At 49.9% G+C, this 27,814-nt stretch overlaps 2 protein-coding genes across 3 annotated transcripts in view; one reads left to right on the forward strand and one right to left on the reverse strand.

Annotated features, from left to right (window-relative positions):
* Nucleotides 1-1,749: 1,749 nt before the first annotated feature.
* Pinlyp (phospholipase A2 inhibitor and LY6/PLAUR domain containing) lies at nucleotides 1,750-8,535 on the reverse strand. Its single transcript, XM_006993251.3, has 5 exons — nucleotides 8,307-8,535; nucleotides 7,307-7,423; nucleotides 2,796-2,948; nucleotides 2,485-2,628; nucleotides 1,750-1,999 (listed from the first exon to the last, which is right to left on the reverse strand). Exons 1-5 carry the CDS (start codon nucleotides 8,374-8,376, stop codon nucleotides 1,845-1,847), a joined length of 639 nt encoding a protein of 212 aa, XP_006993313.1. The 5' UTR covers nucleotides 8,377-8,535; the 3' UTR covers nucleotides 1,750-1,844.
* Nucleotides 2,496-27,814, forward strand: part of Xrcc1 (X-ray repair cross complementing 1) — a 35,848-nt gene continuing 10,529 nt past the window's right edge. Inside the window, exons 1-3 of one of the 2 annotated variants that reach the window (XM_076573434.1) lie at nucleotides 2,496-2,652; nucleotides 10,587-10,679; nucleotides 20,189-20,305. In XM_076573434.1, coding sequence (XP_076429549.1) covers nucleotides 2,635-2,652; nucleotides 10,587-10,679; nucleotides 20,189-20,305 — 228 coding nt within the window. In that variant the 5' untranslated portion in view covers nucleotides 2,496-2,634. Of the gene's footprint in view, nucleotides 2,653-9,785; nucleotides 10,057-10,586; nucleotides 10,680-20,188; nucleotides 20,306-27,814 lie in introns of those variants that run through there. The other variant, XM_006993249.4, reaches the window with a different exon arrangement.

Genomic DNA, 27,814 nt, shown 5'->3' on the forward strand with positions numbered 1-27,814 from the left:
GACTAATGGCCACCCTGTAAGTGGCAGCCATCACACTGATTAGTATTTACTGAAACATAGTGTCTGCAGAGCCCTCCTTCCTTTAGAGGTGGCACCCACGGCTCTAAGTGCTTTGCAAGTAGCATTTTCCATCATAAGACAACCCTGAGGTTCTCACTATTAATAGCCACCCGTCAGAGACATGAAAACTGAGGTGAGACACAGAGTCGAGTCAAAAGAGGTGACCAAGGCCTTTGGAGTGCGTGACAGACCAGGGTTCAAATAAGGCTTCTCACCTATCCTAGCTGTTCGACTCAAGGCGAGTGCCATCCACAATCTGCCTCAGTTTTCCCACCTGTAAAGTGGGATAATATCAATTGCAACTGGGCGGGGTTGTTCACAGCTGTAATCCCAGCATTCTAGATCATGAGACAGAGAGTGTGCCTTGAGTTTGAGGCTAGACTGCACTACTTTTGAGACCATCTCAAACAATAACAGCAAAACAACAAATCAACTTCATGGGACTGTGATCATAGCATGATTATAAAATATAAAATATGGCCCGGCGGTGGTGGCGCACGCCTTTAATCCCAGCACTTGGGAGGCAGAGCCAGGTGGATCTCTGTGAGTTTGAGGCCAGCCTGGTCTACAAAGCGAGTTCCAGGAAAGGCACAAAGCTACACAGAGAAACCCTGTCTTAAAAAATCAAAAATAAATAAGTAAATAAAATAAAATATAAAATACTTAGTGTGGGAGATTGGCATGGTACCCCTTAATAGAAAGCAAGGGCTACTTGCTTGTTTCCTTCTTCCTTTTTCTTTCTTTCTCTTTTTTTTTTTTTTTTTTTTTTTTTTTTTTTTTTTCATTTTTTTTTTTTTTTTTCTTGGTTTTTCGAGACAGGGTTTCTCTGTGTAGCTTTGCGCCTTTCCTGGAACTCACTTGGTAGCCCAGGCTGGCCTCGAACTCACAAAGATCCGCCTGCCTCTGCCTCCCGAGTGCTGGGATTAAAGGCGTGCGCCACCACCGCCCGGCTCTCTTTTTTTTTTTTAATAATTATTTATCTTTATTTTATGTTCTTTGGTGTTTTACCTTCATGTGTGTCTGTGTGAGGGTGTTAGAAGCCCTGGAACTGGAATTACAGACAGTTGTGAGCTGCCACGTGGGGGCTGGGAATTGAACCCGGGGTCCTCTGGAAGAGCAGCCAGTGCTCCTAACCACTGTGCCATCTCTCCACTCCCTTTTTTGGTTTTTTGAGACAGGGTTTCTCTGTCTGTAGCTTTGGAGCCTGTCCTGGAATTCACTCCGTAGCCCGGGCTGGCCTCGAATTCACAGAGATCCGCCTGCCTCTGCCTCCCGAGTGCTGGTACTAAAGGTGTGCGCCACCACCACCTGGCCACTCCTTTTTCTTTTTAAAAGGGTAGGTTCTCACGTAGCCCAGGCTGACCTGCCTCCCCACCCTCACCCCAGTCTCACTGTGTGGCTTTCTGACTGTTCTGGAACTCACTTTGTAGACCAGGCTGGCTTCAAACTCGCAGAGATCCACCTGCCTCTGCCTCCCTAGTGCTCCCCATTGCTGGGATTAAAGGTTTGCGCCACCACAGCCTGGTTCCTTTTTCTGTTTGTTTTTGAGACAGGGTCTGGCTGTGCAACCTGAATTCAGGCTGGTCCTGAACTCACGATCATCCTCAGCCTTTGAACTGGGTCCGAGGGGAACGTCAGGACCCGTACTGTTTACACCCACCTTCCCAAGATGCATCTGGTCACAAGGACTGAGGTTTGCTCTGTTCATGTTTTAATTCACAGGCGCCTGGAGAGCTGTAGGCTGAGGACAAATGGGGACCTCAAGGCACACACCCCTTAGCTCTTCACTCACCCCTGCCAGGGGGGTAGGGGGCTGGAAGGCAGTCGGCCCGGCGCAGGAAGTAGAGGTAGGAGGCCGAAGGCACTTCCGCTCCAGTCTTGGTATGGCAGGCGCTCTCGGTAGCACAGCCCCTCGTGGCAAATTTTGTGTTGATAATACCTGTGACGGCATTTCAGAACGGAGTCAGCTTCTTCCCGACCCAGGAGTCTAACACACACATCCCCGCCCTGCCCCATCATTTCATCGTCCAGTGCTCTGGAACTGCCCCTCATCGCCCATAGTGGGGAAGTGTGGACCTCTATTACACACACACACACACACACACACACACACACACACACACACACACACACACACACACTTCCCCGCCCTGCCCCATCATTTCATCGTCCAGTGCTCACACACACACACACACACACACACACACACACACACACACACACACACACACACACACACACACACACACTTCCCCGCCCTGCCCCATCATTTCATCGTCCAGTGCTCTGGAACTGCCCCTCATCGCCCATAATGGGGAAGTGTGGACCTCTATTTCACGCACGCACGCACGCACGCACGCACGCACGCACGCACGCACGCACGCACGCACACCCCGCCCCATCAAAGTCTATGCAGCAGCTCACCAGCCTGCACATTGCCAGCAAAATAGATGCAGTGTGTCTCCGGGCCCACGCAGCGGGCTGCCTGGGTTCCGGGACATGTCTCCTGGAAGGGCGCAATGCAGGAGGGGCACATCAGGCCGTTCTCGGTTCGATTGTTCGGCGGAGCTGTGAATGAAGACAGGGTATAAAGCAGGTTGGAAGAACTGTTACCCCCCACATCCTCGGCACCTGGGGAGCACGGGGTTGGTTGGCGGAGTTTGCAGGTCAGGAAACGGAGGCCCCGCAGATGTCACAGGGGCAGGCCTGCTGAAGTGGGTTGGGGCCGCACTTACGGGGCACCGAGCCGCGGTTGCAGCCGTCACTCTGACAACAGTGGGCGTTGGACACCATGTAGTCATTGGGACTCATGGTGGTGGATACGAAGCCTGAGTAGCAGTCTCTGAACTTCATGCAGGCCTTGAAGGTGCTCACTGACTTCCGGCCCTCTGCGGAGACAGGACAGGAATCAATCACTCCCTCCTCTTACCTCCTTATCTCACCACTCTCTAACAGGGACTCTTTACACACACACACACACACACACACACACACACACACACACACACGAAAATAAAACCACTAGGGCTGGAGAGATGGCTCGTGGCTTAAGAACACTTGCTGCTCTTCTAGAGGACCCAAGTTTGGTTCCCTGCACCCACATCTGGGCGCTTACAACAATCTACAACTGTAGTTCCAGGCATCTGTCGCCCTCTTCTGGCCTCCTTGGGCACCCACATGCACATACAAACAGACCTATATACACCTACATATAAAATAACATTTTTGAGATGGGGTCTCACTATGTAGCCCTGGCTTCCCTGGAACTCGCTCTGGAGAGCAGGCTGGCCTAGAACTCAGAGACCCACTTGCCTCTGCCTCCCGAGTGCTGGGATTAAAGGTGTGCACCACTGCCTAAAATAAGTACTTTTTTAAAAAATAAAGTGTGTGTGTGTGTGTGTGTGTGTGTGTGTGTGTGTGTGTGTGTGGCTTCAGGCCTGGAAGTGCTCCTCGGCCTCCTGGTCGGCACCATGCATTCCACTGGTACTGGGTATGACCATCAACCTCTTCATTCTCTCCAAGCGGAAGAGTTTCCTGAGTTGAGAATGCCATGAAGACTGTGGGAACAGTAGGAAGGAGATGTAAAGATGGTGTTGTCTTTGGGGTAGGAAAGCTAGTCCTCTGTAAACTCTGTGGAGAAGGTTCCACAAAAATGCCCTTCTCAGGCGGAGTGGTGGTGGTGGCAGACGCCATTAATCCCAGCACTTGGGAGGCAGAGGCAGGCGGATCTTCGTGAGTTCGAGGCCAGCCTGGTCTACAGAGTGAGATCCAGGACAGGCTCCAAAGTTACACAGAGAAACCCTGTCTTGAAAACAAACAAACAAACAAACAAACAAAAAACCAAACAATGCCCTTTTCACGTTGATTGACAGGCGGCAGCAGGTTTGTTGGCAGACACAGCAAGAGAAGAATCTTCCAACTTGAGAGGCTACGTTGGCTGTAACATTCCTCTAAAACATCTCGCTGACAGAGTGGCTGTGTGCAGGCTTACACACGTTGTAGTGCAGCTGGGACTTTGGGCTGAAGTTTCCCGGTAGGGTCTTACGGAACGCATCAAGGCCCACAGCTCTGTGTGATTGACCCATGAGGTGTTTCCCGTGGTGACTGAGGCTTTGCCACTGGTAAAACCGGGCAAGCCACAGAGACAGAATTAGAAGAGCTTCAAGTGAAAGAAATGGCCTGCCGTGACGTAGTTAAGTTGCAAAAAGTAGTTTGCATAGTACATGATGGAGTTAAGGATGGAGCGTTTGAACTAGAGCTCAGCTGGGTTGGTGAACGAACTAACGGAAGACATGAAATTCTTCCAGAAGATGGAAGGGAGGGCCAGGCAGTGACGGCCCACGCCTTTAATCCCAGCACTTGGCAGGCAGAGGCAGGCTGATCTCTGTGAGTCTACAGCCTGGTCTACAGAGTTCAAAGACAGCCAGAGCTACACAGAAAAACCCTGTCTCGAACCCCCCCCCCAAAAAAAAAGAAAGTAAGGGAGGAAGTAGAGAAATATGGGAAACAATGAACCAAATGATGACAATATGTAATTTTGTTTTTCATTTCTATGACAGTCCTCTATGACTAGCACCATAGCTTATACATACCTACCAAATTTCATAAAATTTTTGTTTTATATGTACATGTATATGTATACACATGTATATGTGTGCACACGTGCCCCCAATGAGTGTGGTAAGAGGCCAGGCTGGCTCCCTGCAGTCAGTTCTTTTCTGCCACCTGTGGGATCAGGCAGCAAACTCGGGTCCCCCACACCAGGGTCTCTACCTGCTGAGCCGTCTCCCCATAGCAGCCCAGAAAGGCCATATTCACAATCTGCCCAGTATACAGCGGCTTGCAGTTGCCCCCCTGCTTGTGACCCAGTTCCTTTACCCATTCCACCCAGTCCCCTGTGCTGTGGACACAAGTTCTTCCCAAGCCGCCTCAGGCTACCCCTGTGTCTCTGTCTCTCCTTTCCCCCCAAGTTCTGTTAAACCCAGGACAAATGGCTGAGGTGACTATTTAACATATCAAAGGGACCTGGCCTCCAGGTTCTCCCAGCATCCCTCAGTCCCTGCCTGTTACAGGCTATGGCTGGCATATCCCACCCTCTACCCTGAACTCTCCAGCCCAGCGGCTTGGCTGCCCTTCCCCCAGAGGCTTTTCCCTATATAGTCCAGACATCTGGGTTACCCCGTCCCTTTTGGACCTCTGGCCTCCGGGCTGCTGCACCTGGTTCGCCTCTCTCCCCTCTTCCTTCCCCTCCCCCTCTCCCACATGGCCCAGCTCAGTCTGGTCATGTCCACTCAGGACTCTCCCAGATGTCTCTGACTCTCACTATGCTCTCCCTTTTATCTACAGTGAACTTTCTCCTCCAGCATACTCAGGAGCCGTCATGTCCTTTCCTTTCCTTTTTATTTCTTTTTTAAAATTTGCCTTCATTGCCGGGCGGTGGTGGCGCACACCTTTAATCCTAGCACTTGGGAGGCAGAGCCAGGCAGATCTCTGTGAGTTCGAGGCCAGCCTGGTCTACAGAGCGGGATCCAGGACAGGCACCAAAACTACACAGAGAAACCCTGTCTCAAAAAAACCAAAATGAAAAATTCACCTTCATCATAATATCATCCCCCACACACCATGGAGTCTCCCAATAAAACCCAAGGCACTGGCCTCCATTCTGGCTTACAGGACTCAAATCCCTCATTCTTCCTGGTCACCTTCACCTAACACCGGCTGAGTGGGTTGGATGAAGTTGATCAATCCTGCCTTCCTTTCACACCTGCTGTCTCTATAGGTACTGTCCTGCCCTCACAGACGGGCTGTCAACATGGCCCAATAGGCAAAGGTGCTTGCCACCAAGTCTCCACGCCTCGCAGCCCGAGTTCTATCTCTGAGACCCACATGGTGGAAAGAGGATTGATTCTACAGGTTGTTCTCTGACCTACACACACACACACACACACACACACACACACACACACACACACACACTTTTTTAATGTTGAAAGAGATCATGGAAAAGCAACATGACCTTCACTGGTTCCAGCCTTCAGTGCCCCTCCTGGCTGGAAATCACCCCGCCCCCTGTCCTCATGCTCTCTCTCCACTGAGAAAGAACACCCACCCCATTGCTCTCCATCTCCTCATCTGAGGTCTGGGGTGCTGTCTTTGATTTAGGCCCAGATTCCCCTCTCCCGATGTACTCCTGGGCCTCCCCATCCTCTTCTCTCCCCTCCCCCTCCCTCCTCTCCCTCTCCCTCTCCATATCTTCCCCTCCCTCCTCCCCTCTACCTCTCCCTCCCTCCTCCCTCCTCTCCCTCTCCATATCTTCTCCTCCCTCCTCCCCTCAGCCTCTCTCTTTCTCTCCTCCTACCCCCCACCCTCCTCCCTCCTCCTCTTGTTTTTTTTTTTTGTTTTGTTTTTTGTTTTTTGTCTGTTTTCAAGTCAGGATCTTGTTATATAGCCCAGGCTAGCCTCAGACTCCTGAATATCATCCTCCTGCTCCTCACCCCTTTCCGACATCCCTGCTTTCTCCGGACGGATTTGCTCCAACCCTCAGAGTTACAGTCCTCTTCCAGTCAGGTCCCTCCTTTTCTGTTTCCCCCGACCCTAACACCATCTCCCTCCTGCTCCCCAGGCTCCTGCCCTGCCCTCCATTCTGCCCTTCCCTTGTGCTGGAGAGATGGCTCTTGAGTTAAGAGCATGAAGACCCAAGTTCATCTCACATCATCAGTGCCTCACACTGCCTGTAACTTTTGCTCCAAGGATCTGACCTTCTCTTCCCACCTCCGCAAGTACTGCACTTACTTGCATAATGCCTCCCCTCCATACACATAATTACAAATAACAACAGTTTTGAAAAGAAGACTTTCCCTCCTGCTAGGCTCCCTGTCCTCTCATCTTTTCCTCACCCAGCTCCCCTCCCCTTCCCCATTTTATTTTATTTGTATGGATATTTAGCCTACATGTAGGTATGTGCACCACAAGTATGCAGTGCCGGTGGGGGCCAGAAGAGGGCGTCTGATCTCCTGGGACTTTAGTTGCAGACCATTGTGAGCCACCATGTGGGTGCTGGGAATTGAACAGAGGTCCTCTGCAGGAGCAACCAGTGCTCTTGACTGCTCTGACCATAGCGTTTTTTCCAGCACACCACATTCCTCCCACAACTCACTGTAACCATCTCCCACCTACAGGGTGGTATCTTCTACCATAAAGGTACCCATCCCTTCCCACCCTCTTGGCTGAAGCCACACCCTCCTACTTGTGCTGGACTCGCCCACGAGAACCACGCATGCGTCTTTGCCGGCTTCACAGGTCTTCATTTTCCCGCTGCAAGTGTGCCCCGAGCCTTTGCACACCTCACAGATTAGAGGGCACCCTGCAGCAAGGAGAGCAGAGAGCAGGGTGTGTGGTCATGGCTGGGATAGTCTTCAGACCAGGACGTGGGCTCTGGAGCTCACAGGAGGGATGACTTTGGGGGAGGGGCTAGGGTCTTCCTGGTTTTTCATGGGTGGAGCCCCGAGGACTGTCCCGGGAATTGCTCCGACTCTGAGACTCTGACGAGGAAGCGGTGGCGATGCCAGCGAAGTGGCTTCCAGGGCGGGAAACGACTCCACCACAGAGCCTGTTTTACTTAATAATTACAAGGCTTGGGGACTTGGGACGCCAGGGTCCTCTGAGCAAGCTCAGAGGCAGGGAGGGGTCGTGGCAGAGTTTTCTACAGAGCTTTTGTAAAATTTCAGGTCCGGCTGGTTCTTGGGGTGTGGAACTCGCCTCCCTGTAGGTACCACAGAAGTCTGGTAGCTCAGGCAGGGGTAGCTGACTCTGAGGTCTGTGTCCTAAGGCAAAGCGGGAGAGTGAGGTCTAGACAGATCACTGACATGAATTCCTCGGTCCTGATAGAGGAGGAACCCAGCCACCTGGGTCCCAGGGACAGTGAAGCTGGCTTAGGAGACCTGAATTCCTCCAAGTCCAGAAAGAAAGGACACCTCTCTCCTTACTAATTAGTTACATTTTAAAGATTTTCTCTTGATAATCAAGCTTTCATCTGATTTCCCAGAACTCAGATGCCATGTTTTGAGGCCCTTCCTAGGGCCCATCAAGCTTTCTCAGACCCAGGTTTTGTCCTCCTTACTCTGCCGCATCCTTCATGAATCTGATTTCTCAGGATCTCTCTCTCTCTCTCTCTTTCTCTCTCTTGAGGACCTTGCTCAATGCCCTCTGAGATACCAGGAAGGAGGCAGGGTCCCTTTGTCACTTACCAAGACCCCAGAGGGTGCAGAGCAGTGTGAAAGCCAGCAGAAAGGTCCCGTGTCTTCTAGACAGCCTCATGGTGTGTGAACCTGTAGTCCCAGGTCCTCGGCCCTTATAGGAAGCTGGGGAAGGGCGGGTCTGGTCCCACCTTCACCCTGGGGTGAGAAATAGCTGAGGTCAGAACCCACGGCAGTCCTCCACAGCCTCCGGGTTGGAGCCATGGAGCCAGCATCCACAAGAGAACTGAACATCTTGGACGCCACCCCTTCCTGCACCAGGACCTAAGGTCTCTAGATTCCGTGTCTTCTTCCACCTGGACCCAGAAGGTCACTTATGTCCCGCCCCCCGTTTTTTTGTTCACAAAGCTTAAGGTTGGAGTTGGGCCACTTGATTCCCTGCGGGTGCAGAGCAAGTTCGGAGACTGGCACCCCCTCTTCCCTTTTTCCCAAGGAGGTATCCAGCGTGGGTTGGATCCTAACCTGGGAGTGCCCAGCATGTCTAGGCCCGTCCTGCGGGGGTTGGGCACCTTGTCAACTTTTCCTTTCCCTTTCGTGTGCCTGCCTCACACTCAACTCACTCTTCTGTATTTGAGCTGTGTCCAGCTCCAACCCCGCCCAGGGATGTGCCCCTGGGTCTTGAGGGGACTGAACAGAAGAGAGCCTGTCAGCGGCCAGAAATGGGCTAGGATGGAGAGATACGCTCACAGAGCGTTGGGAAGCCAAGGCATTTGTGGGAGCCTGCTAGCGTGAGTGCCTGTATACGGTGCATATTGTTTTTCTTTTTCTTTCTTTCTTTTTTTTTTTTTTTTTTGGTTTTTTGAGACAGGGTTTCTCTGTGTAGTTTTGCTGGAACTCACTCTGTAGACCAGGCTGGCCTCGAACTCACAGAGATCCGCCTGCCTCTGCCTCCGGAGTGCTGGGATTAAAGGCGTGCGCCACCACCGCCCGGCATGGGAACATGTTTTGTGTTTAAGATTTTTCTTCCTCTCTTTGGTCTCAGGCCAAGGGCTAAGAAAGATCTGAGATCTCCGTCTATCATCTGTCTGTCTGTCTCTATGTGCGTGCGCGCACGTCTGTCTGTCTGTGTGCGCTCCTGTGTGAGTGTGTGTGTGCGCGCGCGCGTCTGTCTGCCGTGTGTGTGTGTGTGTGTGTGTGTGCGCGCGCGTGTGTGTGTGTCTGGAGGGAGAAGGGGAACAGAGCGTGTCCGCAACAACAGGTGGAAGGGATCGTATTGCAAGCAGGATGCAGGCTCGGGGAAACTCGGCAAGCCTTTGCATTTCCAAAGCTCGGGTTTGGTTGGTAACCGCACGGCCCAATGAGCAGGGCAGATTTCACGTAGGACCCAATCACCGAGGCCGCTCCTGTTGCTAGGCTCCCAGAAAGCCGAGTCCCCACGTCATCGGGAAGCCCGGCCTGAGAGTGGCGGGGTCAGAGAGAGGCGGGGACGGAGGGACCGCTTGTTGCTAAGGTGACCCGGTGCCTCGCTCTGGCGAGGTCCAACCGAGCATGCGCAGTGTCGACGTGCGCGGCGGCGCGCCGCGGTTTGAAAGGCCCGAGCCTGGCGCGCTTGCGCACTGAGTCCGGTACAGGGCGCGCTTCCTCCCCCTTACCTCCTCCCGGGCCCCTGCTGCTGCTGCTGCTGCCGCTGCTGCTGGAACCCTTCTCCTTCACTCTGTGGGTCGTAGGACGGACGTCCACGGGTGTGGACATGCCGGAGATCAGCCTCCGCCACGTCGTGTCCTGCAGCAGCCAGGACTCGGTGAGGGGCTGACGTTGGAGCGGCGGGAAGACACGGGGGCTTTCTCGGGGAGACTGAGGACTTGGGAAGTGCCAAGGGGAACTTGGTGGCATTCTGAGGGGGGCTGCGGGGTGGAGGCTGGACGTGCATCGGGGAGAGATGGGCAGTTTGGGAAGTTTGGGGCCACTGTGGAGCTCCCAGAGAAGGAAGGGAAAAGGGGGGCCCTGGGCTACTTCTAGAGGGGAAAACTCGGGGCAGGGTGTAAGCGTGGAGAGCCGGCTAGCTTTTCGAAAATTACTGTTATTTTATTTTCACTATTTGTTTATTTGTCTTTTTTTCTTTCTTTTTTTAGACAGGGTTTCTCTGTGTAGCCCTGTCTGTCCTGGAACTCACTCTGTAGACCAGGCTGGCCTCGAACTCAGAGATCTTCCTGCCTCTGCCTCCCCAGTGCTGGGATTAAAGACGCGCGCCACCACCGCCCGGCAAATTATTTTATTTTTTTCAAATAAGCTTTATTTAACGAACCTCCACTTTTCTGCTCTTGTCTGCAGACCCATTGTGCAGAAAACCTCCTCAAGGCGGACACTTACCGGAAGTGGCGGGCAGCTAAGGCAGGCGAGAAGACCATCTCTGTGGTCCTACAGGTGATGCTGCTGCTGCTCTTTCCCATCTCCTCGTCCCGGGGCTGTGAGTTTCCGGGCTCACGTTCCCGAGCCAGTTGCCTGAATGTTGAGTTCCCTTCTGTGCTAGAGATAGTGCTGCTCGGCTCACTTGCCTGCAAAACGAGCAAGTTGAAATCCCAGTGGCCCCCTCGGCAGAGGAGAGAAGAGTCTAAGCCCAGAGATGAGCAGGAGTCAGTGGGTGCACCTGAGTAGGTTGATTCTACCTCTGGGCCTCAGCTGGGACAGTGTCAGTCAGGATTATGTTTCTTGTGTCCTCGGGACCAGGTGAGCCATGAAGGGTTTCGACATAAATCAGTTTCATTCTAAAGAGGGCAGACTTGGAGGAGCTGATGGCCGAGGCCTGTAATCCCTGTTGCTTGGGAGGTTGAGGCAGGAGGGTGTCACAAGTTCAAGGCCAGCCTGAACAACTTAGAACCTGTCTCAAAAATAAGTAATTCGCATCACAGGCCTGGACCGTCTGAGACCCTGGGTTCCATCCCTAGCGCCACAAAGTTAGTGAATGAATGCGACAGATGTGAGACGGGACTGGAAGTATCCAGTTGACTGGCCTTTCTGGGTTGGTTGGTTTGTTTTTTGTTTTGTTTTTGAGGAAGGGTCTCTCTACACAGTCTGGGCTGTCCTGAAGCTCACTCCGTAGACCAGGCTGGCTTCGAACTCACAGAGATCTGCCTGCTTCTGCCTCCCGACTGCAGGGATTAAAGGCGAGAGCCACCACCGCCTGACTTTCTTTCATTTTCTTAAATTGAAGCTGGTGTCTTGAACTCCTGATTTTCTGTCCATCTGGAATGGAGGAATTCCAGGTAGATACCATCATGCCTGGCCTCTGTTTGCCTTCCTTTTATTTGACTTACAGTATACACACACACACACACACACACACACACACACACACACACACACACAGTACTGAGGTTTGAACTGAAGGCCTTGTGCAGGCCAGACAAGATGCCATGTCCCCAGCCTGGCTGACTTGTTTCTGACTGTATTTTGTTTTTTAATTGTTTCTGACCACCTTTTAAAATTTTTACTTTAGTTTCTTTTGTGCACATGTGTATGGGCACACAAGTCCTGTGGCATCGTGCATGTGGAGGTCAGAGGACAACTTGTGGGAGTCATTTTTCTCCTACTGTGTGGGTCCTGGTTCTTACCCCCAGCCTGAAATTCATAATCGTCTCATTGTGATCCCCCAAGTGGACCCCCAGACCTGGCCTTTGAGTATGTTTTATAATGTTGTAACTGAAGCTAAACACAGTTCTGCACGTTTGGAGACCTTTTCTTTTTCTTGGGGCCTGGTGTGGGGCATGTGTGACTTTTTTTTTTTAGATAGGCTCACTGTGGGAACTCCTAACACTCCCCCCCTCCCACTGCTTCTCAGGTCCTGGAATTAAGACACAGTAAAGTTAGGCCTAAGAGTCTGTTTCTGACCCTGCGTGGCCTTTAAAGGCGAGGGATTAAGTGCCTTTAATCCCAGCACTCGGGAGGCAGAAGCAGGTGGATCTCTGTGAGTTTGAGGCCAGCCTGGTCTACAGAGTGAGTTCCAGGACAGCTAGGGCTGTTACACAGAGAAACCCTATCTTGAAGACAAAACAAAACAAGATATATTTTTATCGTTTTTTAAGATGTGTATGGAAGGAGGGTATGCCCCCAGAGGCCAGCAGCTTCAGATCCTCGGGAGCTGGACTTATAGGCTGTTGTAAGTCATCAGTGCGTGCTAAGAACGGAACTCAGTCCTCTGGGAGAGTAGTTTGCACTCTCAACCTCGGAACCATCTCTCTAGCACCTTCCTCCTGAGTGCTGGGATTAGTGTGAGCCACCACCACCCGCTGATAAAAATAAATCTTTACAAAATTGGTGGGAAAAGAGAATCAGATGCTTTTAAGCACCTGCCCATTGGTACTTGTGTGGTGGCCCAAGTGTTTTATCCAAGTGTCCTGCTGTCCTGCCTTTGTGACCACTGGTGGGTGACGGTGCTGAGATAGCCCACATTGAGTGTTGGTGCTTTTGACCACGTTGCCAGCCTGTTTTGTTTCCATATGCACTGCTGAGCCACAGCCCCCAGTCACCACCACAACCACTGTGCCCAGCTCGCACTTTCCTCGGTGTTGGCCACATTCCCCCGTTCTGAGTCGAGGGGTATTAGGTGAAGGACGTTGGAGGGGACAAGACTTACCAGACTGTCTCTCATACTGAATGTATCCGTGGCCTCTTTGCTCAGTAGTTCTGGCTCACAGAGCCCTTTGAAGATTATAGAGAAGTTTAAACAAACAAACCAACATAGATCCATGACATTTTCTTAACCAATTTTAGGTGTTTAAGTGTCTCTTAAACCCCTAATAAGAGACTGTTAATGAAAACTAATGTTATTCACCATTATAACCTGCCAGTCAGCAGCCTACACACCTCACATGGCTTGATTCATTCAGCCCTTGTAAAACCCCATGACCTACAAACTGTCATTATCCCCATTTTACAGATAAAGAAACTGAGGCTCAGCGAAATTATGCAACTGAGAGCCCGTCTTTTAAGCTGTGTGAGAGCCAGGTTGCTTACCATTTAGTTTGGGGATCTGGATTCAAGTCCTAGCTCTCCCTCTTACTCACGCCGACCTCAGGCAAATGTTTTCCAGTTCTCTAAACGTACCCATTGAGAATAGAGACACCCAAGGCTGGGGTGGTTGTAAAAACCTGGTGACATAATGTCTGCAGAAGTGCTCTGTCAACATGTAGGAGTTGATACAAAGGGAGGGACTGGCGATTTCATTGTGGGACAGGGATTCCTCAGGCCTTGCTTATGATCAGGTGACATCCCCCACACTCTGCAAAATGACGTTCAGTTCTGTAAGAGCGCTCGGTGGGAACAAAAGACCAGAGACGGACTTGGAGAGCTAGCGAGCCAGACAGGTGAGGCACAGGACTGTATGGCAAGGACTGAAGTAGAATGTGGCTGTGACGGAACTAGGGAACCCAGAGTGGAAGCAGCTTGGGAAGAGCATGCATTTTCTCTGGGATGTGACCTGGGGAGTTCTAAGAGGCTCCCGAGTGGGTAAGGGGTATTCGGAGCCAAGCCTGACAGCCTGAGTTCAGTCATTGGACCCCACCTGGGGGAAGGGGAGAACTAGCATCACATGGCGTGCGTGCACCCCCACCCACATCCATTAAATAAACGAGCGCGCAGCTGGAAGGTGCTCAGTGGGTAAGAGCACCCACGTGTGTCACCTTTTGTCACCGCAGCTCCAAGGAATCAGATGCCCTTTCTGGCCTCTGAGGGCACCAGGTGTGTGGTGCACAGACATACACGCACACGGATACCCGTATACATAAAAAGTTTTAAATGTAAAAGAAAATATGGGAGGCAACTAGAGGCCCTATCTACACCTGGAGACAGGTGTAGAAGTTGATGCCTGGAGTGGTTCATTTATCACTTCTCGGCATTTTGGCTAAAATCAAGCGTAGCATCATTTGTTCACTCATTCACTTATTTCCACAAGTGTGTGTTAAGTGCTTTCAGTAAGTTGGTACTGTAGTCCTGTGTCTGTACAGCAGGGGGCAGCACAAATGAGCATATTCACATCTGGAGGCTGGGCTTGTTGCAGGGTGGAGGAGAGCTTGCCTAGCACACTCCAAGCCCTGGGTTCGAGCCCGGTCACCACACAGGTTGGGCACAGTGCTGTCATTTCACTACTTGGGAGGATGAGAAGTTCCAGGTCCTCTGCTACATAGCAAGTTTAAGGTCGGCCTGGGCTACGTGAGACGCCAGCGTCTCTGTCAGGCTCAGAAAGTTGGTCCTGTACCATCAGGCAGTCAGCCATGAGTGCGGTAGAGCGAGGGGAGTGGGGGGTCTAGCCGGGAAGTGGTGCGGTCAGCTTTTTAATTAAATATGAAGTCTGGTTACTTTTTGAAAAATTTAAACTGAGTGTGGTGGCGCACACCTTTAATCCCAGCACTCGGGAGGCAGAGGCGGGCGGATCTCCGAGTTCAAGGCCAGCCTGGTCTACAGAGCGAGTTCCAGGACAGCCAGGGCTACACAGAGAAGCCCTGTCTCAACCCCCACCCCAATTTCTAAAAGATTTATTTTGTGTATGTGAGTGTCATACTGTGTGCATGTACACAAACCAGCTGAGTGTCTGGTGCCTTGGAGATTAGAAGGCGGCACTGGATTACCTAGAACTGTAGTTAGGGATGATGGTTGTGAGCTATATGGATCCTCTGCAAGAGCAGTAAGTGCTGTTAACCACTGAGCAATCCAGCCCCACTGGTGACTCTTCTCCCTTCCCCCAAACAGTTTTTTTTCTGCATCCCCTGGCTGTCCTGGAACTCACTGTCTAGCCCAGGCTAGCCTGGAACTCACAGAGATCCGCCTGGCTCTGCCTCCCGAGTGCTGGGATTAAAGGCGTGCGCCACCACTGCCCGGCTGAACCTTTTTTTTTTTTTTTTTTAAGCTATGTTTATTGGGTGTGTGCATCGCTGCACATGTGTACATCTGTAGAGGTCAGAGGACAAAGTGCAGGAGTCACTTCTTTCCTTCCTCTAGGTGGGTTTTTAGGCCAGCATCGTGGCTCACTGAGCCACCTCTGCGGCCTGGAGTCTGGTGACTTTGTGCAGAGGAGGCTGTGCATCCACAGGGAAGGGCCGGACAGGTCAGCAGGCTGCGTCCATCTGGTACATGAGAGGCAGGTCGAGGAGGCCCGTGAGCAGGATAGGACCAGAGCTGGTGGGGTGAGGGTCGGAGCATCCCTCAGCACTCAAGGCTGGGAAAGCTGTTTGAGATGGGAGCCACCAGGGCCTCTGCAGCGGAAAGATAGGCTCCTCCTTGGGTCTGCACAGGCTTCTCGTTCCCTGTCCAGAATAAACGGGAGGGCCAGGCTCAGAAGCCGAGAGGTCAGCACAGTCATGTTGTAGAGTCCGTCACATCAGAGACCCCTGGGAAGATCCGGTCGTGCTTTGCCCTTGCCAGTTTGTGGGTAACTCTTGAGTTCATCTAGCGCTAGCTGTGGTTCCTTTGCAGTGACGGGAGGAGACAGTAGACTCCTGTGTGCTCTCCTACTTCCCGTGTGTCCTCCAAACCCTGTTACACAACACTGGTGTTGCCACACAGGGTTCAGCCTCTGCTTATGTCAGCTCCACACACCTCTTTTTGTTAGCCGTGGCTATTCTGTGCCCAGCTGGTCACCTGCTTCCAGCCTGGGAGTTCAACCTCTTGCCAACCCCACCTGTCCTGGAGGGGATGCTGGGACAGGTCCAGTTGGAACACTGGTAGATCGCCTGAGTGTCAGCAGCACGATGGGACACGTGATACTTGCTCTGTCTTGTTATTGTCTCTTGAGCCAGGGTCTCGTGTAGCCCAGGCTGGCCTCTAGCCCTGTGAGCCCCTGACCCCCTTACCTTTGCATCACTGTACTGGCTGTGTTTTTCTGTGTTTTTCCATGTTAAAAGCTTCTACTTACTTACGTGTGTGGGTGCTCTGTCTGCATATACATCTGCAGGCCAGAAGAGGGCATCAGATCCCACTGTAGATGGTGGTGAGCCACCATGTCCATGCCGGGAATTGAACTTGGGACCTCCGGGAGAGCAGCCATCGCTCTTAAGCGCTGAGCCATCTCTCCAGCCCACTGTTGTTTTCTTTTGAGACAGGGTCTTACTCTCTGCTGCCGAGCCTTTCCCCCACCTCTTCAAAGTTTTGAGAGAGGCATTCGTTGCGTGCAGCTCAGGCTGGCCTTGACTTGTGCTCCTCTCCAGACTGCTGAGGTGAGGGCTGTGTACCACTGTCCTGATATTTGTTACCAGTATTAACTCAAGACAGGGTCTCACTGTGTACCTCAGGCTGGCCTGGAGCCTGTGACCGGAGTGTGGGACTGCAGGCCAGCGCTCTCCCCACCCAGCCTTCTCCCAGTCCCTCTCTCTCTTTTCAGTGAGTGCACGTGGCACAGCTTGTTCACCGGCCGTCTCTCAGAGCTTTGCCCACCTTCTGTGGCCCACGTCGTTTGGTCTCATGCCTCGGGTCTGCCTGGGAAGATGAGGAAAATACAAACAAAAACGCAAGTGCAGAAGAGCAGGCTGGGGCCGCTTGTGTTGCCCACTTGGTGGTGTCCCTGAGTTTGGTCCCTAGCACTGTGTTAATCCAGGGAGAGAAGGGACAGACCAAAAGCTCAAGGACATTGTTGGCTGCATAGGAAGTTTGAGGTCTGCCTGGGACACACTCAACCCAGTGTGGGCACAGGCGTGGCTCGGTGGTAGAGCTCGGCCTGCTGTGGCAGCCCCAGGACATCCCCAGCCCTGGGGGCGGGGGGGGGGGGGGGGGACGGCAGTAAGAAGCCCAGGCTCCAGGGGGTACTAGTGAGGACAGGTGAAGCCCTCAGGAACAGAGGAGCCCTTTGTGGGTGCCGCTTTGTTTGGTCTGAAGCGTTGACATCCGAATCTTGCTCAGAGAGAAGGTACAGGCGGGGGCGAGGTGTGAGGAGTATTTCAGATTCTGGGGTGGCGGGAGCCAAGGTCCTGAGCCTCAGCCTTCTTAGATGGGTAATGTAGCTGGAGAAGAATGGTTGAGCATACAGGAAGCCAGCCGGGCTCAATGTCCCCAAGGTTCTGTGCTGGCCTACGTTCTCTCCACGGGCGGTGCTGTGAGCCCACGCACAGCCCTGTAGACAGCTGGCCGCCTTGCTCTCGGGCTTTGCCTGCACGGCCCTGGCACGACCACTTCCTGCCCGAGGCTGCTCATCTGTGACGAGGAGGTGATTGCAGCATCCCTACTTGCAGCCCTGGTAGAAGAGCAGGCTTCGCGTTGTTTCCACTGTCGCTGACACGAGCGCTCAGTTTTGCTTTGCTTTGCTTTTGTGGTGCTGGGTATCAAACCCAGGACCCTGTACAGGCTGGACAAGCACTCCATCGCTGACCCACATCCTAGCCCCCCATCTCTTTGAGACAGGGTCTTACTAAATTGCTCCATCTGCTCTTGAACTCACTCTGTGGCCCATGCAGGCCTTGAACTCTGGATTCACCTCCCATGTAGCTGTGGTTGCAGGCCCGCCTGGCAGCGGTTATCACTTTGGGGCATCTTAGCTTCCTGTGAGGGGTATCACCGCGACTCCCCTTTCCCATCTGAGGAAGCTCCCTCTCAGAAATATTGACTGTGGTTTAGAATGGCAGAGGACGGCAGTGTTGAGTGGCAGTAGGTAGGCAGTTAAAAAATTTGCCTTACAAAAAGATTTATTTTTAAGTGTGTGTAGAGGGGTAGATGCGTCTTCGTGCAGGTGCCTGCAGCGGCCAGAGGCACTGGGTCCCTGAGGACCTAGAGTTACGTGAGGCTGTGAACTTCGTGCGTTGGAGGAGCTCTGGCAGTTGAGCCATCTCTGCAGCCTGAACCTTGAACCTCTGATCCTCCTGCTGTTCTCACCAAGAGAAGGAGAGCAGGACGAACTCCTCATGGATTTGAAGGTTTTATTGAGCCATCCAGGCCCGGCCAGGAGCACGCCCTCCTGTGATCACGTGTCTAAAGAGTCCCAGAGCTCAGTGAGCAGGGGTTATAGAGGTAAAACCACAAGTTTGGTGCATCCCGGTGACGTGGCTGGGATGGCTGTTAGCTAGTGTGACGGGATATGAACTTCAGTAAGACTAGGGCACAGCTGTGTCGCCATGCAGAACCATGGCCGGTGAGTTAGGGTTCCTGTAAATACCATGCACGCCTGAGGGTCAGGCTGACCTCAGTTTTAGCCGGATGGCGGGTCAGGATTGAGCAAATGGGGTTTTCTCATTTCAGTGCCTCCACAGAATGCTGAATTACTGGCATGCTCCATCACGCTCTGTTTATGTATTACTGGGGCTCGAACTCAGGGTTCCTGCATCCTAGGCAAGACTCCACCAGCTGAACTACATCTGAACCCAAGAGTAGACATCTTCAAGGACTGTAATGACTCTTCATCCTAGGACCCTATAAAAGCGCCCCAGACTGGACAGCCGGAGACTCGGCATTGCCCGTCCCGACTGCTCCACACCCACACCTTTCTGTGTCTTCAGCCCTCAGGCTGGAGCTGCAGGCCCTTGTGAGAGTCTTCATAAATAGCTCCTTCTTCCCAAGAAGAATGAGCCTGTGTCAAGTAATGCTCCTGCTCCCAGATAATAGATTCAATAGGAAGCCTGGGGCTTTTCTGGGGCAGCATTGGACAAAGCCACTCCAGGCAAAGTGGCTCCTGCCTTCAATTCCAGCACCTGGGAGGTGGAGCCAGGGGGATCCTAAGTCCAAATGTGCTCGGGCTACCAAATGAGACCCTGTCTGTTGTGTACCACCCCACCCCCCCAACAAACGAAAACTAAGAACAAGCATGTGAAACTGGAGAGCTATGGTAGCTCATGCTTGTAATCCCAGCTTTTGGATAATGTGTAGCTTGGACTATAGTGGCCATGCCTCCGAAAATGAAAATGGCTGGGGGTTTGTTCTGCAGTTACAAGCACTTGTTGCTCTTATAGAGGGCCAGGGTTTGGTTCCCAGCACCCGAACAGCAGCTCACAGCTATCTAACTCCAGTTCCAGAGGATCTGACACCCTCCTCAGGCTTCTGCAGGGACTAGGAAAGCACGCGACATACAAACTACATCCAGGCAGAATGCTCATACACATGCAATAAAATAAATAAACTTTAAAAAAAAAGGAAAACTAGAGCCTCATGTTTGGACTGGATGGCAGTCTTTAAGCTGTCTCAGAAAAATGATTCCAGTCCTGACTGAATCCCAGAGGCAGAGGCAGGCTGAACTTAGATCTCTGAGTTCCAGGTCAGCCTGCTCTACAGAGTGAGTTCCAGGACAGCCAGGGCTACACAGAGAAAACCTGTCTCAAACAAACAAACAAACATGTGACAGAAGTCACCAATATCAAAACAGTACCTGGCTGACGGCTGCTGGGTGCCTACTGTGTGCCATGACCTTCAGCCAGTTAGTTATGTGGGTGATCCTTGATTTGATGAGGCCTCTGTTTTCACAGACGAGGAAGCAGAGGCCCCCGGAGGTGAGCCAGCAAGGGCTTACAGCTAGTATGTGTCAGAACTGTGAGTCAAATGCCGGACTTGGTGATGAGCAGGACCCCAGGAGCCCTGACGTGCACCGTTTTGTTTGTCCAGGAACCTCTATAGCCATGTGTCCTTTGTATGACAACTTGAACCTAGCTGTGCCTTTGGTTACGGCCACCAAGGAGAGCTCCACGGCAGGCAGTGGACCGACCGATCGAGGTGGGGGTGTGCAGCTGTCTGCTGGTGAAGCAAGTGTGTAGTAGGTTGGAGTATGTGTGCATTCATTCAGTGAATTCCATGTCATGTCCTAGGCTGCCTGCCAGAGACATAATGACACCACTCACTTCTGGTCCCCACTGACGTATAGGGGACATTCCAGAGGACACTGCAGCCCAGGTGGACATCATCTCTCTTCCTGTCCCCTGTTCCAAAGCAAGCCAGGGAGGAACTCACAGTGGCCTTTCTCTGCCCCACAGTTGGAGAAGGAGGAGCAGATACACAGCATTCACATTGGGAATGACGGCTCAGCCTTTGTAGAGGTGCTGGTGGGCAGCTCGGCCGGAGGGACCACAGCTGGCGAACAGGACTATGAGGTAAGCAGGGCTGGGAGATGCTGACACCCCTGAATCCCCGTCACTGTCCCCCATGCTTATACGACGGTGGAAGAGACACCCAGCCTACCTTGTGGAGGGTCCTGGGTGTGCTGAGGAGACAGAGCAGGCACAGGGTGTTTGCCTGGTCACCAGGGAAGGGCTTGCTGCTTGGTTAAATAAGCAGCGAGAGGCTGTCACTGGCTGTAAAATCCAGTTGCAGCTTGAGCATGAAGCTGCTTTAGTCAGGCCCACAAGTCTCACAGGTGGCCTGGGAACTGGGGTTCCATGTTGTCGGTTACCACTCTGGTAGCCTGTCTGCTAGAGACAAAATAGAGTTCTTTGTGACTGATACTTGAGCTTTGTACTGATTTGAGATGGGCCTCTCCTTTTGCCCAGGCTGTACTCCTGCCTCAGCCTCTCTCAGCCAGGAGTATCAGGTGCATTCCACCAAGCCTGGCTCACAGGTCCTGTTTTGACTGGTGGAGTTCAACATAGCTCAGAGTATTAGCCTACTGGTTTACCAGTGAAATGATAGCGGGTAAAAATTAAACTCACATGATAGAATTGACAAGTCTAAGTTGAAGCCAGTTACTGCAAGGTGTTTTCTCCTTGTTTACTCCTTCAGAAGTGAAAGCAGTTGCCCATTGAAATCCTGAATATATATCTGTAGTATGGTGTATGTATTTTTATTTTCCAAACTCTGCAAAATGAATTGAAATCCTGGAATATATATCTGTAGTATGGTGTATGTATTTTTATTTTCCAAACTCTGCAAAATGAAAAATGTCCATTTGCCAAGTTTCATTTCTTTGGGTTGCTTCCTGCAGTTAGTGGAGTTTGATTATACAAAGAACAAGAAGGACATTTCCTTAGAGTTTCCTTGGCTTGTTGCCGTGTGATAGAAAAATCTTTCCTCAAACCATTGCTATTAACATGGTGTTTCTTATGAAATGCTGAGGCTTCTAGCACATTTTCTACCGGTAGTTGATCAATTTCAGCATTACCTTGTGCTAGAAGGTAATGTAGGCCTGTATGGGATCTGATATGTCTTACATTGAAAGGATGATTTCTATTTCTGATTATTTCTTGTAATTGAATAAATAACAAAGTTAATTCTGAATCATCTGTAATAAATGTATCAGTTTCAATATGTAAAACAACTCTTTTCTGTATATTGAGAATCAGTAACTATATTAAGAGGTTCTGGAAAATCTACTAATACCATGAGAATAGCATAATTCCGACTTTTGAACAGAATCATAAGGGCTTTGAGCCATTTTATTTAAGTTTCCTGATTTTTATAACCTGCCTTTCCTGATTTATTTGCATCAGTATAGAACGTGGGGTTCATCATACAATGTGAGGAAGGACCCAATTAATTCTCTTTATAAGCTGAATTCTCTTGCTTTTGGGATACTTGTAGCTAATCGCTCCCAAAAAATTGTCCAAGCTCTTTGCCAGTGTTCATTTTCTGCCCATAAAGAGGAAATTCCAGCATGAGTAAAAGGTACCACAGTTTCTGCTGGGTTTATTCCTGCTGATTGACGAAGTCATAATTTTCCTTTCAGAATCATTTCAGAAACTTTTTTTTACATAGGTCTTTAATTTTTCACCCTGTTTGTGTGATAAAAATATCCATTCTAGGAAATTATCTCTCTCTGTGCTGGAATTTCTGTAGGAGAATGTGTAGAAGCTAAAATAACCAGAATACAGTCAAGTTCTGGATCCAAACTATCCACATGTTCATATTAACACAAGGTAGGGCTATTTAATATCCTTTGTGGAAAAACATTCCACTAATACCTTTTTTGTTTTGTTTCGATACAGGGTTTTTCTCCAGGCTGGCCTCGAACTCACAGAAATCCACCTGCCTCTGCCTCCCGAGTGCTGGGATTAAAGGCGTGTGCCACCACTACCCGACCCACTGATATTTTTAACAGGCTAGGAATTATTATAAGTAGGCACTGTGAAGACAAATTTTTTCTTTAACCTGTTCTTGTAAAGGTATAGTGAAGAAACAGTCTTTTAAATCAGTCACTATAAGCCGGGTGGTGGTGGCGCACGCCTTTATTCCCAGCACTCGGGAGGCAGAGCCAGGCGGATCTTTGTGAGTTCGAGGCCAGCCTGGTCTACAGAGTGAGTTCCAGGAAAGGCGCAAAGCTACACAGAGAAACCCTGTCTCGAAAAACCAAAAAATAAAATAAAATAAATAATAAAATAAAAAAATAAATCAGTCACTATAATAGACCATCCTTTAGATACTAGACAAGGTAAGGGAATTCCAGTCTGTAAAGAGCCCATTGGCTGAATCGTCTTGTGAATAGCTCTTAGATCTTTTACCATTCTCCACTTTCCAGATTTATTTATTTATTTATTTTTAAAAGATTTATTTATTTATTTATTATGTATACAGCATGTATGATTGCTGGCCAGAAGAGGGCACCAGATCTCATTACAGATGGCTGTGAGCCACCATGTGGTTGCTGGGAATTGAACTCGGGACCTCTGGAAGAACAGTCAGTGCTCTTAACCGCTGAGCCATCTCTCCAGCCCTCCAGATTTATTTTTAATAACAAATATAGGAGAATTCCAAGGACTGGTCAATACTTCAATATGTTGAGCATTTAGCTGTTCCTGTACCAGCTGTTCTGAGGCCTGGAATCTTTCTGATGTCAGAGGCCATTGTTACATCCACACAGGTTTGTCAGTTAACCATTTTAAAGGTTGGGTTGTTGGTACCTTTGAAAGATCAGCAGCTGTTGTGCCCTGCTTATGTACAATTTGAATGGTCAGTGACTGTTCTTGATAATACCTTTTTTTTCCCTCAGAAGCATTCTTTATTTTATGGTTTGTTTCTGAGATTAGAAGAATGTTAATCTGAGAATTCCATTGTTGTAACAATCACATCCCCATAAATTCATGGCTATATTAGCCACCTGTGGCTTTATTTTTCCTCTCTGTCCTCTGGCCCTGTACACTTGACCTGTCTTGTACTTTGTTTTACCTGAGACAGAGTTCCAATCCCGAGAAGCTGAACATTTACCCCCTGAAGAAGCCAGTTTGGATACCAACATTTTGGTGTAGTTTTTGTTACATCTGCCTCTGTGTCTACCAAACCCTCAGTCTCAATGCCATTTATTTGTATTTTCAACTTTGATCTTCGATCGTCTTAGAAGTTTGCCAAAACACTTGTTTTTTGGTCTCTCCTGAAAATTTTGTTTTATCAAATGAATCTGTTTTGTCATTCTGAGCAGCATGGTTTTTAACAACAGGCATTCAGTCTTTTAATTGCTCTGTGGAGGAGTTTCCCCAATGCTGACAAGGAATTTGATCTGCTTTCATTAGTCCAGTGTTGGTCTTTGCCACGCCTTCTGCATACTCCAGAAGGCTGGGGCCTTCTCTTTGGATTATTTCTAGAAAAAGCATTGTTTCTAGCAACAACTTGCCTATAATCTCTTTTTAGATGACCTTGTTTACCACAATTAAAACACCTGATATTTTGATTTTTCTTAAAACTTTTAGAAATCAGTTCTCCTATTGATGTATTATCATAAACGTGAGATCCATTATCAGCCTATTTCTTATCCATTCATCTGCTGGTGCTGATCTTGCCTTTATAGCCCTAATCACCCTTTTACATTCTGAATTAACATTTTTAAAAGCCAAAGATTAATATTTGTCTAACTTCTGGATCTGATATTCTATTTACAGCTGAAGTCATCTTTGTAAAAAAAATCAGTGAAGGCTTCTTTGGGGCCTTGTGTAATTTTAATAAGTGACTCAGTCCTCTTTCCTGATTCTTCAATCTTGTCCCAACCATTCAAAGCTACTGTACGGCAATGGGCTGAGGTGTGATCATCAAATGTAATCTGTCTTTGCAAATCAGCAAACTGGCCTCAGTGAGAAGCTGGTCTTTGGAAATTTCCACACTTCTAGACTTATTTCATTGTTCTATGACCCTAGCTTCCTCTCCCCACCAAGGTTTCCATTGTAACTGAGGACCAGCTTCCAATACTGCTGTAACTAAGTCTTTCCAGTCTTGTGGAATAATTCTATTCTGAGTGGCCCATGAATTTAACATCTGCTTTATGAAAAGTGAGTGTATACCATATGAAACTACTGCTTCCTTAAATCTCTTCCAATCTAACATTTCTGTAGGATCCTAGTGAACTTCTGAATAGCCTTTGGGCAACTATCATCTATCTGGTGGTCATTCTTGAATGGTAACTGGGTATATTAAGGTTGGTTTTCTAATAACCTGGGGCCTCTCCAGTTTTATAATGTAATGGCGGTTGCAAAGCCAGAGGTGAGCAGCTACCTCATTATTTCATGCCACATGTGGGGCACCAGATGATGTGTTTATCTAATTATTCTTTAACAGTAAAAACTCAGGAGTCAGACATTGAGAAAAACAGCGCAGAAGCAACCAGTGACCTCTTCTCTCTCTTTCTCCAAGACCCTCTCTCAGCCACATCCTATTACTTCCTGTCTCTCTGTCCTCAGTTCTCCAAAACGTCTATGGTTAACTTTGGTTAGCTAGTAGCTAGCTCCACCCTCTGATTCAAAGCAATTTTTTTTTATAATTTTATTTATTTGTATCTTATGTATGAGTGCTCTGCATGTATGCCTGTGTGCTGGAAGAGGGCATCAAATCTTATTATATATGGTTGTGAGCCACCATGTGGTTGCTGGGAATTGAACTCAAGACCTCTGGAAGAACAGCCAGTGTTCTTAACCACTGAGCCATCTCTCCAGCCCTCAAAGCAAATTTTTATTGGCAGTCTTGAGAGTGTCAGAATGTGATTAAAATATCACAGAACAGTTGTGCCTGTTGCAAATAAAGATACCCTCACCCTTTTTTAAAGATAGGGTTTTATGTAGCCCAGACTGGTTTTGAACTCATGCAGCTGAGGCTGGCCTTGAACCCCGATCTTCCTACCCCATCAGACTGTGTGCTGGGATTGCAGGCATGTGCGACATGTCCACCTGTGTGTGTTGAATTTCTTTAGTTTTTCTCAACCTGGAAATGGGTTGCAGGGTCTTCCACGTGTTAGTCAAGTACTCTACCACCGAGTCATGCCCCGACATGTGCTAGAGAGCTGGATGAGCGGTTAAGAGAGAGTGCTGCTCTTGCAGAGGACCTGCGTCGGTTCTCAGCACCAATGTCAGGCATCCATCAGTGCCACAGACAACCATCTGTGCCCCAGCTCCAGGGGATGCCACGCTTCTAGGTTCCATAGGTACCTACACTCATATGCACATACTACAAGTAAAAGAAATCTTTAAAAATTACTGCTTCTCTTCCAAAACATAGTTTGGTATTTATTTCATAATAGCAAACATAGAATATGGAGCATTTTAAAGCTAAACTGTTGCATCTTGTATTTGAGTATTTATTCAGTGTTTGCCCTCTAGAAGGTGGTGTGGCCAGCTCAGGCCTTTGTGTTCCCAGGGTCTAGAAACAGCTGTATTTCTACAAAATTTTGAATTGTACTTTTACTTAAGTCTTAGGTCGTTAAATTTCAGTCACAACTGAATCAAAGCTCAGGGGCTTAAAATGCTTGGTTTCCACACAGGAACTAGAGACAGCCAGAAGAGCAAAGACAGGAGAAAGGGGCAGATCAGGGTAGTCAGTCAGGGCTGCCTCCTCCTCCTTGTTAGTTCCAGAGCACGCGGCAGCAACACCATTTCCTTCAAAGTCAACATTTCTCCTCCATCCAGATCGTGCTAAGAAAGATAGGCTTGGCGGTAATATCAGCTACTCTGGAGGATGAGAGAGGAGGTTTGCAAGTTCAAGACCAACTTAGGCTACTATACAGAGTGTTTGAGGCCAGCCTGAGCAACCTGGCCAAAAGTTTCAAAATTAAAAAGGAGAAAAATGAGGTTGGCATTGAGATTATAGATCTTTGGTGGAGTGCTTGCTTAGATGCCTTCAGTGGGAACCAGGTGTGTCCCTGAGTAGCACTTTTCCATTTCTGTGTGCTTGTACCTAAAATTCTTTTGCAATTCCTGTGTCTTATTATATACATGTTGCCTGGTTTCTCATGTTCAGTATAAAGTAAAAGGAAATTTTAGATTACAGCATTGGAAATAACCCATGGACTAGAGATGTAGTCTCAGTGTTAGAGTCCCTGCCTAGAATCCCCCAGTGAGGGGCTGAGGGTGTGGCTCAGTGTTAGAGTCCCTGCCTAGAATCCCCCAGTGAGGGGCTGGGGGTGTGGCTCAGTGGTAGAGCCTCTGCCTAGAATCTCCCAGTAAGGGACTGGGGGTGTGGCTCAGTGGTAGAGCCCCTGCCTAGAATCCCCCAGTGAGGGGCTGGGTTGTGGCTCAGTGGTAGAGTTCCTGCCTAGAAAACCCCAGTGAGGGGCTGGGGGTGTGGCTCAGTGGTAGAGCCTCTGCCTAGAATCCCTCAGTGAAGGGCTGGGGTGTGGCTCAGTGGTAGAGCCCCTGCCTAGAATCCCCCAGTGAGGGGCTGGGGGTGTGGCTCAGTGGTAGAGCCTCTGCCTAGAATCCCCCAGTGAGGGGCTGGGGGTGTGGCTCAGTGGTAGAGCCTCTGCCTAGAATCCCCCAGTGAGGGGCTGGGGTGTGGCTCAGTGGTAGAGCCCCTGCCTAGAATCCCCCAGTGAGGGGCTGGGGTGTGGCTCAGTGGTAGAGCCCCTGCCTAGAATCCCCCAGTGAGGGGCTGGGGTGTGGCTCAGTGGTAGAGCCTCTGCCTAGAATCCCCCAGTGAGGGGCTAGGGTGTGGCTCAGTGGTAGAGCCCCTGCCTAGAATCCCCCAGTGAGGGGCTGGGGTGTGGCTCAGTGGAAGAGCCCTTGTCTAGCATATGTGAAGGTCTAGCCTTCATCCCCAGTACAAGAAATTGTACAAAAGAGATTCATCAGCGTTGGAGGTAGTCCAGACTAGGGAGTAAAAGGTTAATTTTGGAAGCCTAAAGGCAGTATGTCAAGCAGTGGTTTCTCCTTACAGTGAATAGGAAGAGACTTTGGAGGTCTCTGCCGCTGAGTGCTGGTAGCAGCTCCCAGCTGCCCGTTGCATTTCATCACCCACCTCCCACCGTGAGAAGTGCGGCTCTGCAGTTTAGTTCAGAGTCTGGACTTTTGTGGGGAGTGGAGTGGAGGCCAGTGAGTGGCTTCTGTTCTGTGTGATTTTCTTTGTTTTTTTCCTTTCCATAATCAGAGCTGTGCATCAAGAGGCGCGTCCTTATAGTCTCCTTTTTCACCTTAGTAAAAGCTTTTAATTTTATAAATTTGACAGTATGTCAGTTAGAAAAGAAATGAAATTCAAAACAAAACTAAACAAAAAGCCCAGCTGAACATTGCTCACAGCATCAGGAGACAAATATGTTCTCACCTCAGGGGGAAAGGCTAGCTTTAGGCAGACCCAGCTTATCTGACAGTTGCCGGGGTGGGGTGGTGATGGACACCTTTCTTTTGGATCTGGCCCAGTGGTCAGAAGTGGTTGTTACTCCATCAAGCAGTAGTAGCTCCGGAAGCAGCAGGTACAGGAAG

Source organism: Peromyscus maniculatus, chromosome 1 (genome assembly GCF_049852395.1).
Source record: "Peromyscus maniculatus bairdii isolate BWxNUB_F1_BW_parent chromosome 1, HU_Pman_BW_mat_3.1, whole genome shotgun sequence".
Lineage (NCBI taxonomy): Eukaryota > Metazoa > Chordata > Mammalia > Rodentia > Cricetidae > Peromyscus > Peromyscus maniculatus.

Coding starts and splice junctions, on each gene's coding strand:
- Pinlyp (XM_006993251.3), bottom strand. CDS start 8,376: ATGAGGCTGTCTAGAAGACACGGGACCTTTCTGCTGGCTTTCACACTG. Junction 7,424..8,306: donor CTGCACCCTCTGGGGTCTTG/GTAAGTGACAAA, acceptor TCCTTGCTGCAG/GGTGCCCTCTAATCTGTGAG. Junction 2,000..2,484: donor TGCTGGCAATGTGCAGGCTG/GTGAGCTGCTGC, acceptor ATGCCGTCACAG/GTATTATCAACACAAAATTT.